At 42.0% G+C, this 12,643-nt stretch overlaps 2 protein-coding genes across 2 annotated transcripts in view; one reads left to right on the top strand and one right to left on the bottom strand.

Moving 5' to 3' along the window:
* snd1 (staphylococcal nuclease and tudor domain containing 1) overlaps positions 1 to 12,643 on the bottom strand; it is a 179,029-nt gene that overhangs the window by 73,249 nt on the left and 93,137 nt on the right. The window lies entirely within an intron of this gene.
* lrrc4.1 (leucine rich repeat containing 4.1) lies at positions 5,435 to 11,872 on the top strand. Its single transcript, XM_051892315.1, has 2 exons — positions 5,435 to 6,327; positions 6,478 to 11,872. The coding sequence occupies exon 2, from the start codon at positions 7,101 to 7,103 to the stop codon at positions 9,675 to 9,677; it is 2,577 nt and encodes an 858-aa protein (XP_051748275.1). The 5' UTR covers positions 5,435 to 6,327; positions 6,478 to 7,100; the 3' UTR covers positions 9,678 to 11,872.

Here is a 12,643-nt window from a genome sequence, read left to right as displayed (position 1 = left end):
ACTAAAGCCATGCACATGTCCTGCATATTACAGTGTTTCCATAACACCTTAAAATTGACACAATTAAAAAGAAAAGAAATTATGGCAATAATTTCTCTTGTCCTATATGTATGAAGGTGAATGATGTATGCTAAATTTGCATTATGTGAAAAATTTTAGCCTGGATAGTCTTATGATCTATGCCAGGTGGAGATGTTGTGCATTTGTAGTAGGGTGTGTGTTCTGTATGTTTGTGTAGAAGATGGGTGGTGTTTATCCTACCATGATTTGTGTTGCATAATTTAGTTCCAGTTCTACACTGGGAGGCCATGTATCTATGAGTGCAATGAGGTTTGAATGGCCTCTTGAAGTTTCTACACACCCATCTTCTGCAAGTAAAGTTGTGTCCTGGCTAAATGCAGGTGGGACCAGATACCCTTGTGGAATCTGGCCCTAAAAATGGCAGCTGTCAGTCTGAAAGGGAAACAGACACACAGAAAAAACAGTTGATCTTGAACCTTTAAACAAATTGCATTAAGATAGATGGTGCCATCTTAATTTTCTTGAATGGTCTTATCCAGACAGCTGTTGCGGATGGCTTTAATCTGTTAAGATTTTATGCCATTAGAAGAAAATTTTTTTTAGTTTACAAATTCATAGATCATTATTATGATTATGTTTCTGCAAAGGAAAAGGCCAGATAAACTGAGTGTTAGTGGTCAGATCTGACTGCTGGTTTTTAAGCATTGTCAGAGAATCTTGCACCTTGAGTTGCTGTTGCAGCTGTGCTTACACAGTCTGTTGTGTTGTGAGGATTATGACACCCGGGTCTCCTGGGGGAATCTCACACTAGCCAGATCTGTGATTAGGGCACCAGATCACCATTTGTGGTGTTGTGCTGTTTGTTTAACAATTGGTATTTATGGTGCCATTCAAATACTTGACCATTTGGACCTCTGTGGTCTGTAAAAACAGAAGAGTTTCTGCCTGATATTACCATTTCACGCAACTTTAATTACATGTCCAGTAAAATAACTTCCCTGATCAGATCCCATATGATCTAGTGCTCCCAGAGAGGAGTTTGCTAACACTTGTCCACTTTGTTTGTGGTTTTGTTGCAAAGGAAAATCAAAACTTGTACCTCCCCTTGTCACTGGGTTACAGATCAATAGAATCAAGTTTTAAATCATGTTTAGATCTTGAATGGATTTAGCCTATTCAAAACATGACAATCAGGTTGATCGTTTTAGTTAATAAATACTGGGCGTTGTAATTTTTCTCATTAAAGATTCTTGCACAGATAGAAGATAAAGAAGTTATTTCTCATTAATTTGATTTCTTCCTTCCATTTTTCTTTCCTAACAACTTATTTAATGCAATTGTGAAGCACATTGTAGCCTTATGGCAATTCTATGCTCCTGTACATGGTGTAACTGCAGCTATACGGAAGATAGCTGAGTGATCCACTCAGGAGACAAACAAATTCAACATAGACACACATACAACTTGAAATTGTTGTACAATTTTAGTACTACAGTTATTCCAACTTACACAAGACACATGGTCTAGAATGCATAGCATCTACAACCTTAAACCTAAGTGTGTCACGCATCGCTTACAGTAAAGCAGTCTTAGTTTTAAAGAATAAACTCAACTAGTCTAGGTGCACATATAGTAGCACAAACAACTAGAATGTGTGTTCTATGAGAACAATGTGTCTAACACAATTACAAATTTGAATCCTTCCATTGATTCCTTATAATTCTTCCAGCACTGATAGTGCTCCCAACTTCTGTCTACATTCTGGTTCCACCTTACTACATTCTAATTCCTTCTGCTCTTCTCCAAAACTCTTTCTCCCATACCATTGCTTGAATCATCATGAGATTAAAGGCCATTCCTGGCCATTATAATATAATATATATCATAATGTGATTATAATATCAATTATATTATATTAAAATAGTATAAATTAAAAACAATTTTATTTGCTGGTCTCAAGAGGGTCAGAGTGATTTGTTATCACCTCACTGATCTTTCAGAAGGCATTTGGCCTTGCAGCTACAGCTGTGATTGCACTGCATTGTGTTCACAGCAACAAGACAAACTGGAAACCAGTTCTAGACTTTGATGCTGTGAATATTGGGTCAAATCATTGCTCAATTCATTTAAGATTTTTGTGACTACAATATAAAATTGGACACAATTTTCTTATTTTTGGACTAAGATGTAATCAATTACATTCTTCTGAGAATCTATTTGGATATGAAAAGAAAGGTTGGACAAACACAGGTCTGATTGAGAGTACAAAGATTAATTTTTGGTCTGTTTGTTTTTTCAGTTTCTTTTGAGACACTGAACAACATACAAGAGTGCAGTCATTTTAAATAAGACCAAGGTAAAAGATATGTTTTATAAGACTGAGCCTTAAACAGTGCTGTTTACACCATTTGTGACATCAGTCGTAAACCTTCTTAGCACCTCTTGAACAATTTCAAAGTATAGTGATGTAATTCACCTTATTCGTTGGCAAAATTTCTTTTATGAAACAAAGACAAGCTGAGCATGTCCTCTGAATGGGTGAAACCCTCAGGCTCGGCTACAAGCTTCTCATTGACATCATAATTATCATTATGTACATCAGTTTTAACATTTAGTGTATTTTCCCAATTGCAGTCTCTAGGACTTCTGCATGGCAGCAGTTCTCCAGGACTGAGACAAAATTTCAACCAAATCTTTTCTTTTGAAAATTTTTAGTTTCACTACTCTGTTTTGTCCAGCTTTACATTTCACACACAAAGGATTACAGTGAGAGATTTTGTTCCTTGTTCTATTTTGGTTTATCCAATCACAAGATTTTTCACAAGTTAACGTGACCATTTGCTTATTTTCAATGTTGCAACGTTGTTACAGCAAAGCAAATAAACATGTTGCTGGGCATTCTTTACCTCAGAATTTAGGTTTTAATTTACAGCCCTCTGTTGAATACCAGAATAAAATTTGGATTATGTTATTCCAATTTAAGGTTAATCTCTTGTTGCGTAGGCAAACAAGGAGATCTTCAAAGTTAAAGCAAGGGATATCATTCCTCATCTACGCTGCCGCTATCATGTCCCTGATAAAATGTGGTTGTCTAATTCTCCAGCCCCACCGGATTTCGGTCTCCGGTCTTAATATGGGTATGCCGACCCATTCTACAAATGCGTCTATATGGGATGCGTCTATCTTTCCCTCAACACTTCTAAAAGGCAAATAAGAATGGACTTACCACAACAGCTGAAGAAAGAAGAAGATCAAACCTTGCTTGTTGCAAATCCCAATTTTCCGCTGAAAAGACACTCGCCAACAGGATATGGAAGATCACGGAGGGAATGTCACCACTTTGTAAGGAACCCTGCATCGGCCCAAAAACGGAATCCGACGGCCCGGGCGAAGGTTAACGCGTGTATGCCTTTTCAGCGCATCTGTGAAGTTCACTTAATTTCACTCGTTTAATCTGACTCCAATTTTAAATGATTATTATTCTCAGGTTTTGTTCCCAATTGGAAATTAATCATTTGTTATGTATTAATTTTGATTTTTGATTATTCTGGGTATCTCATAATTTCAATTATTCGTTCATTACGGTCTCATCATCGCTTAGAGAAATTCACATCGGCCGACTGCGTTCTCACGGACATAAATTCGCCAGTTTATGATCTAGTCAGAGGATGCAGAGTTAACTAATGCATTTGAGTCGAACCGCCACATGCTTGTTCATACAAAAATACAGTTTTCTTAGTCACGATACTGCAACTTGCTAATTCAATAACAGACAAACTCAAAAAGTCCCATGATGTGCCAATATGCTCCTTTCATGGGGCTCTCTGGCTTGGCCTGTCCTGACGCAGATTTACGGAAATGACGGACTCCATAATCTACTGGTCATAATGATTTCAGAAGAATCCAGAGTAAATCAAATATAACATTTTATTTGTCAAGTAAAAATGTATCATGTCAATTTCATAGTTGGACAGTTAGAAGCCAATTCAGAAATAATACATATTACATCATAACATCAACTAAAATGCACATGCACACAGTGGTGGATTAGTGTTTGAAGACACTTGTCCACCACTGTGTGGGGGCTTCTGGCTACAGAAAATCCCCCCTGACTGCTTTGCACTTTACCTTATATACCAAGACCAGAACAAAAGGATTGTAAATTTTTATTACACCAACACCTGTTTTGGGGGGAGAGGAGTGGGTTTTCACAAGTGACACCACCCAAAAGGAGGACAGAATTCTCCTTAGTTTTCAATCTTCTTCATAATACCAGTGACTGCTGTGAAATTGAGACCATTTTACCAATCGCACTGAGACATTTAAAATGATACCAAACATGAAAGGAATAAACAATAGATACACCAGATACATTATACTTCTTGGAGAACTTTCAGTGACTTGAGTCAGGGGGAAAGGAAGGAGGGTGTGTGTGTTTTTGGGGGGAGGGCTATTGCATCCTGTAGATGTGTGAGGGCAAGGCGTTGTCCTATGCTATTTCTTTGAGATCTTCTCTCCAGATAAGCTTTATTGCTTTATTGCAGGGTGCTTGATCTCAGTTTTTGTCTTAGCAGGAAAATCAAGTCTTACAACCTCTTTAAAGTACCTTTCACCTGCTGGCTAACACTGGCCAAAAGCCAACATGCCCAAGGTTTGAGAGAGTGATTACAGGACCATGCCTTAAAAGAGCACTCCTTAACAGCTCTCTCCGTAGAGGAAATGGTTTAAAATGGTGAGTCCTATTCTCTTCGTGCGGGGACCATCTTAGCTCCCACTGCATGACAGGGGAGATATTTTAATCTTGGAAGGGAGGATAAAAGAGAGGAGAAAGTGAGAAAGTGTCCTCACACCACAGGCCCAGCTTTGCACAGTACAGAGACTCCCTCTACCGCATCTAGAGGAGGCTTAATCCATCTGAAGAGAGCAATAGCCTTTGGCAGCACACACGCTGAGCTGTCCAACACCCCTCCCATGATTTCCTGTGGACTAAGAACACCAGTCGACCAGTAGCGGCACTCGCTCCCACAAGGTTCAGTCAACAGAGAAGTCTCACTGACCAAGTGTAGGGTCAGACCACACAAATCACTTTACCTCACCGCATCAACTCAAGAGAAGACGGGGTTGGGGGTGGGGGGTGTTGAGGCTTGAACAGCATTAAGAGAATCCCAGCGGGGAGTGTGGAGGACAGAATAAAATCATTCATCAATCGGACTGTGTTTATCTGAGAAAAAGCAGCAACCAGCACCAAATCGCAGAGGTTCGCTGCCAGACTGCAGACAACTCTAAACAGATCTACAAAATACGAAAACCTTGAAGAGAGAGGGAAAAAGACAGGGAGAGAGGGAAAAATATGGGGGAGAGAGAGAGAGGAGAGATAAGACAGAGAGAGAGAGGAGAAATGAGAGAGACAGCGAGAGAGAGAGAAAGAGAAACAGAGAGAGAGAGAGAAAGAGAGAAAGAGAGAGCGAGAGAGAGAGAGGAGGAGGGGGCGGATACGGATGAGCTAACGTACTAAAACCAATGCATCAAACCAATGCACTGCTTGGAGTGTGATGCGTCAGCAGTACATTCACGTTTTCATTGAAGGACAAAAAGAAGAGCAGGCAAGTAAGCCTGCGTCCCGGGTGCCTGCTACTGCACCACAGAACACAGCAAAAAACATCAGTGCACAGCGGCGGGAAGGACTAACCCGGGGCCGGCGAGGTTAAAAATAAAAAGGAAAGAAAGGAGGCAGCAAGGAAAGATGTTGCCATGGGGAGCCACTTTTCCCTTGCCTCAGCGCTCGTCCACCAGCTTGAGCTGGACAGCTGTGCCGCTGACAAAGCTGAGAGCTCCAACTCTGCACTGAGCTCAGGGTACTGCAGCACTATACGGATACTTCTCTGATCAACACAACGTCACAGAGAGGGGGGAGAAACACTCTTTTTTTCCCTCTCATTCCAGGGAGTGAGAGAGCACGCTCGAAAGCAGGAGAGAGCGAAGGAGAACGAGGCAGAGAGAGAGCGATCTCTCTCCAGTGAACAAGCCTTCTTACGGAGCTGCCTGTGCACTGGTACCTCCCTTTACACCTTCCCTGGACTCTCATCATCAACTTCTTACAGAAAATAATAAGGATAATTGGAAGCGTGCAGAAAGAACCCTGCAGCCTTCGCTGTGTGCGAGCGCATGTACGGAGATGGAACCCGGAGCTACTTAAGGAAAGAAATGCGCTAATGACCGCAGTGTCACAGTCTTTTCAGCTGGACAAGGTGCTGACAAATCGAGCGGACAAAACATACTGAGAGAGAGGGAGACGGACAAAGTAAAGTGAGTGGAAACATTGGAGGGGCACTTTTATTATTATTAAACAAAAGCATAGACGAACATTTGAAAAGACTGGATTTCTCTTTCTTATTCCTCTCTCTTTCCCCCCTCTAACTACCCCTCCCTTTTTTTCCTCCCCCTACTCTGGTTTAGCATGTGTGAGCGGTCCTCTATGGAGACACAGGCATTTAGTAGCAGCGTCAAGCGGAGGTATCCAAGGACAAGCATCTGTGGATAGTGCGAGAGTGAGCGCGCTTCTATAGGAGCCAATCTGGATTGGTACTCTTGCCTAAAGCTCTGAGGCCCTGCAGAGCCACTACACATCTCCTCGGATGCTTCTCTGTGGATTTATTAGGGGCCATTTTGGCATTCACCTCTTGTTTTCTGACAAATGAAAAAAGAGAAGGCTTTGCTTATCCTGGGAATATAAGAATTTGAGGAAAAAAACTATTTTGTGATTGCAAAATTTGGACGTATAAAACCTTTGAGGTAGGTGTTGAGCCTTTCAAAACATTTTTATACATAAAATATAGTCCCCTGTTTTATTTAATCCATTATTCCTTGGCTTTTCACTTCTCCCTCTTTACTTGAGTACTTGTCACTCAACGTTTAGCCTCCAGTTCAGTAAATGGAAAAACAATCTAGAGTGTTGTTTAACCCAGGGTAGGGCTTCATTAGTCAGAGGTGAACCCCTCCCCCTTCCCCCCCGCTTTCTACCCCCTCTCCCCAACCACCATCATCACCCCACGCCCCCCCCAGACGATGCTGAATTATGAATGTGCCACATCATGAGTCTCCTGGGGCGGGTAGCTGTGCGTCGAGCCAGGAAAGCCGCCCTGCTCTGTGTCCTGTTCCTCATGGTTCAAGCGTGTGTGGAGGTGGCGGCCGCGGCAGGGCCCCAGGGCTGCCCGACTGATTGCTCCTGCAACAACCAGCTCAGCAAGGTGGTGTGCACCAGACGTGGGCTCACTCGTGTGCCACCAGGAATACCCAGCAACACGCGGCACCTAAACCTGATGGAGAACGCCATCGAGGCTGTACAGGCCGACTCTTTCCGCAACCTCCATCACTTGGAGGTACTGCAGCTGGGTCGCAACGCCATTAGACAGATTGAAGTGGGTGCCTTCAGTGGGCTGACCAATCTCAATACACTGGAACTATTTGATAACAGGTTGACAGTGGTGCCAAGTGGGGCATTTGAGTATCTGTCCAAGCTGCGAGAGCTGTGGCTGAGAAATAACCCCATTGAAAGCATCCCATCATATGCATTTAACAGAGTGCCATCCCTAATGAGATTGGATCTAGGTGAACTGAGAAAACTAGAGTACATCTCGGATGGGGCCTTTGAGGGTCTAGTCAACCTCAAGTACCTCAACCTGGCAGTGTGCAATGTTCGAGGAGAGATGCCCAACCTGACGCCTCTGGTTGGGTTGGAAGAGCTGGAAATCTCAGAGAACCTTTTTCCTGAGATCAAACCAGGTTCATTCAGAGGACTGTCTTCGCTCAAAAAGTTATGGATCATGAACTCTCAAATAGGGCTAATTGAGCGAAATGCATTTGATGACCTGGCCTCGTTGGTGGAACTGAATTTGGCCCATAACAATCTAAGCTCACTGCCCCATGACCTCTTTACCCCACTGAAGTACCTGGTGGAACTTCACCTCCACCATAACCCCTGGAACTGCGGGTGTGACTCACTCTGGCTAGCACGTTGGCTACGTGAGTACATACCCACCAACTCGACATGCTGTGGGCGTTGTCACTCCCCTGCACACATGAGAGGCCGCCAGTTGGTTGAGCTAGACCGGGGTGACACCGGGGCAATGCAGTGCTCTGCCCCTTTTATTGCTGATGCCCCGAGAGACCTGAATATTTCTGCTGAACGCGTGGCAGAATTGCGATGTCGAACAGCGGCCATGTCTGCCGTGCGATGGCTCCTACCAAATGGGACGGTTTTAACTCATGCATCAAGCCACCCACGGATAACCGTGCTAAATGATGGGACTTTGAACTTTTCAAATGTGCTAGCAGGTGACACGGGTATGTATACCTGCATGGTGTCCAATGCCGCCGGAAATTCCAACGCTTCAGCCTATTTAAACGTAAGTGCGGCTGAACTCAACACATCCAACCTTAGTTACTTCACCACTGTCACAGTGGAGGTACTGAACCCCACATCTGAAATGCCCAAGCCCAAAACCACCACGACTACAGCAGGCGCCAGCACCACTACCACGGCCTCGCCATCCGTCTTTCAGCCGGTTTTTATCTCAACGCCTACAGTCCTGCTCCAGAGCACCGACACTCCCCCAAGTCGCCCATCTGTTGTACCTGGCTCAAAAGTGACGACAGGAAAGCCGCCCAACCCAGCCAGTACCAGTCTGGATGAGGTGATGAAGACAACAAAGATCATTATCGGTTGTTTTGTGGCAGTAACCTTGCTAGCTGCAATCATGCTAATTGTATTTTATAAACTACGAAAGAGGCATCAGCAGAGGAGCACGGTGGCTGCAGCCAGAACTGTGGAGATTATTCCGGTAGAAGAGGAATTGCCACCACCAGCATCTGCTGCCAGTATAGCAGGGGAGGGGGCACTGACTCTACCAGAGATAAGGGATCATAACAGTATTTACAAACGGGACTACAACAAATCTGACTACAGCTACAAACCAAATCCAGAATACAGTACCCATAAGTCCAAGCAAGATTTCAGCATCCACAAACCCAAGTCAGACTACAACAACTACAAACCTAAAACAGACTATATGTACCAACCTACTCTGGAATACAGCTCTCACAAACTGACGGACTATTCACACAAGTCATTGCCGGATTACCACATACACAAAAAACCTGAGCAGAGTCCCTACAATGCTGGATATAGTACTCACAAACCTGACTACAAATCTCATACTTCTAAACCAGACTTCAGCCCATTCAAACCAGAGTATGGTGTTCCGAAATCGAAAACTGACTACAGTATGCCCAAGCCCAAATCCGATTACAGCCCCTTCAAGACAGACTGTAGCCTTTTCAAACCTGACTACAGTGCTTTCAAGGCAGAGTACAGCCCCCTCAAAGCGGAATATGTCAGTTGTGACTTCAGCCCCCACAAGTCCAAAATGGATTACAGTCCTCACAAGATGGACTACAGCCCACAGAAGATCGACTACAGCACCCTGAAGCCCAAATACAACACTTACAAGCCACCAGGCCATGGTGCCAAATGGACAGAAAGCAACAGCATTGGAAATTCTCTGCCTCGAACCTTGCCCACTGCTATCACAGCTACTCCTGAGGCCCTTGTCATAAAAACTCACACCAAGGAGAAAGTACAAGAGACTCAAATATAATCTGCCCCCCAACAAATCAAAACCTCAGTCAAATGACCCTCTCTTTCCCTTATAAGCCCACCCTCACCCCAGCATAAAACATGCAATAGAATGCACAAAAGAGAAAAAAAAAGACAGACAGGAACTACTTTTTTTGTACAGAGTGCAATTCCAAAAGACTGATTCTTGTTGTACATGCTTATAAATAAATATATATGGAAAAACTGAACTACCATGGGCTGGTAATAGAAAAGCAGATTATATTAAAAAATAATAAATTGAAACTATTTTCTAACTTATAACTCCTATTTAAAAGATGAGTTGTTTTAAGACGCTGTACTGAATTTAAGAAATGAGGGTAGTCTTGTTTAAAAAGGGCATTCTGTGATTTCTAAATGCTACAGAGAATGCAGTGAAAAATACAAAAAAAAAAAAAAAAAAAAAAACATTTATACTGAGAAGTCTTTCTTTAAAAAACAGAAAAGAAAAAGGTCAATGTTGATCTTTGCAGGTTTATCTTGTAAAAGCACCATGAATTTGTACTGTGCCAAATGTTACAAATGCAATAAAAGGATTTTTGGAAGAAAAAAAAAAAAAAAAGAAGAACCATTTAGATTTTTTTCCTCTCTTGATGTACTGTTGCGATCAGCCAAATGCTTTAGACACTGCAGTAGGACTCACTGCAGTTCTGCTTTAACCCTCAGAGTGCTGGGTGCCGCTCAAGTCTAAAAGGCTGGGTAGAGGCTGCTTTTCTTTCTTTTTTTTTTTCTTTGTATGCTTTCCAGCGCTGCAGTGGCTTAACTGAGTTTATATAATTTATTGGTCAATTGCTATTTTACGTCAAAAGAGATAGCTGGTTAAAAAAAAAAAAAAAAAAAAAAAATATTTCACTGCATTAAGTTATTAACCAAGTTCTGCCATTAGTGTCAGGTAAACATGATTGTGAAGTTGCTGCATGTTGCAGTTTGGACAATTGCCGTCTGCAGAAGGTTTCAAAACACATTAAAAGAGACTGAGAGGTCTGCACAAAAAAGATGGCCTGCCTTTGCTTTTAGCACTTTAGAGCGGTATGGTCAAAAAGGGGTGGTTGGTAAATTTGAAAAATATTGTGAGGGAAGCATCCATTACTTTTTAACCCAATTTGTTTTTGTTTTTTTTACTAGAACTGGACAATATATGTTGATAATGCATGAAGTATATGACAATTTAGAGGTGTCTGATAAAACAAAAATTCAGAAATTCCTTTTATTGTATCACTAGCCATTTCCTATACACGTTTATGAGCCAATGCATTAGACATTGACATCACACGGATGGGCAGTGAGGCGTCATAAATCAAGCAGCTTTTGTATTCTCATAAGAGGTGCGTCATGACATATTGCACAGGCTCATAAGCTTTGACTGCGACGTGTGCAATACTGCGTACCTCTAACTTGTATGGCAAGGCTTGTTTGAATGTCAGCAAGTGCTTTCTATCTTGGCTAATTGAAATTCAAGAATAAGAAATAATGATAGAAAAAAATTAGGCCACAAATTGATGGCATATTAGAGGGTAATAAAATGTAATATATGTTTGCATCACAGGGCATATTGGCTGAGTGCATGCAGGCTGTCTGGAAGATTAAAGCTGATTACATGATAATTGATCCAGCTCACACAGACACACACCCTTCACATAAAGTTGGGACATCTGGCCACAGTGAGACTCCGTACCCACTGTACACCTAGACAAACATGTAAGCATGCACACACAAAACAAAAAAGTCTTTAGGCTCTGCAGCGCCCCAGTTAATACCAGTCTCACACTGTTTGTATCTGCGCTTTAAAAAAAGAAAGTCAATGGGAACAGTATTCTTGTATTCAGTGTCTGCATGAGTAATTTTAACAATCTGTCAAAGGGGTATAGGATACATTCACACCACAGGCCTCGATTTAGCAGTAGTTTGGGGGAATTGTGAGTAATTGTACAGATAGGTAAAATAACTGTATAGCTATTTCAACACAAATCTAGTATTCATTCGAACTTGAACTGATGCCAAATATTAAAATAACAACTGCGTCCCCACTAAGGGCATGAAGTGGAATCAATATTTTTTCTTTCCAAACAAGTCTCCCAAACAGTCTTGTTTCCCATCCTTAGACCAAACAGGTAACCTCACCCCAACTCATGCTATTAATCAAGCCATATCAGACCACTCAAACTTGTTTCATTTCTGCAAAAAAAACAAACAAACAAACAAACAAACAAACAAAAAAGATTAGTCACTGCCTGCCTTAGTGTTTTTATATAAATATATTTAGGTAGAACATCATAATATCAGAATATATTTCACAGCTTATAACCCTTGTTCTGATGTCTTTACAAACAAAGCCGCTGTTGCCACAATAACTTTAAAAACTGCAATTATAGCCAGTGAGCTGCTGCTTATGCAGCCGAACGTCAGAGCTATAATTGCCAGTCTGGTTTTAATAGAGTATTGTACAGGATTGAAGTGGATCCTTGAGCAGGCAGCATATAAGAGCAGAGAAAGAGAATAAAGGAAGAGGGCACATTCTGCCGAAGGGTTTGAGGACCCTTCATGCTCTTCAGCCCACTGGTGAGAGAAAGCGACCCGCATTCACCAAACTAGGCTGCATTGTGGCTCGTGAGGCGGACATTTACAATAATATATCTGTTCAAACACTAGAGGGAATAATAGAGAGGATGCTATTAAGAAATGACACGAAAGAGAAGTGGGGGGGTTAGTTCGGCACAAGCATTTCAACACATCAACCACAAGGTAACAGAAATGTAGGCGAAATATTGCATTAAAAACAAGCATGTGAATAAAATAAGAATGAGATTTAGATAGCAAAGGACTAGAAAGAGCAAACATGCAGCAGCATGAAAGAGAAGGAATTTAGAGTGAAAGCGTGAGGCACGACTGCCAACTAGAGCCGAAGAGAGGAAGGTTATAGCTATAATGACTGGGCTGTACCAGCTGAGG

Source organism: Ctenopharyngodon idella, chromosome 4 (genome assembly GCF_019924925.1).
Source record: "Ctenopharyngodon idella isolate HZGC_01 chromosome 4, HZGC01, whole genome shotgun sequence".
Taxonomy (NCBI): Eukaryota; Metazoa; Chordata; class Actinopteri; order Cypriniformes; family Xenocyprididae; genus Ctenopharyngodon; species Ctenopharyngodon idella.
This window is presented reverse-complemented; position numbering and strand designations above follow the sequence as displayed.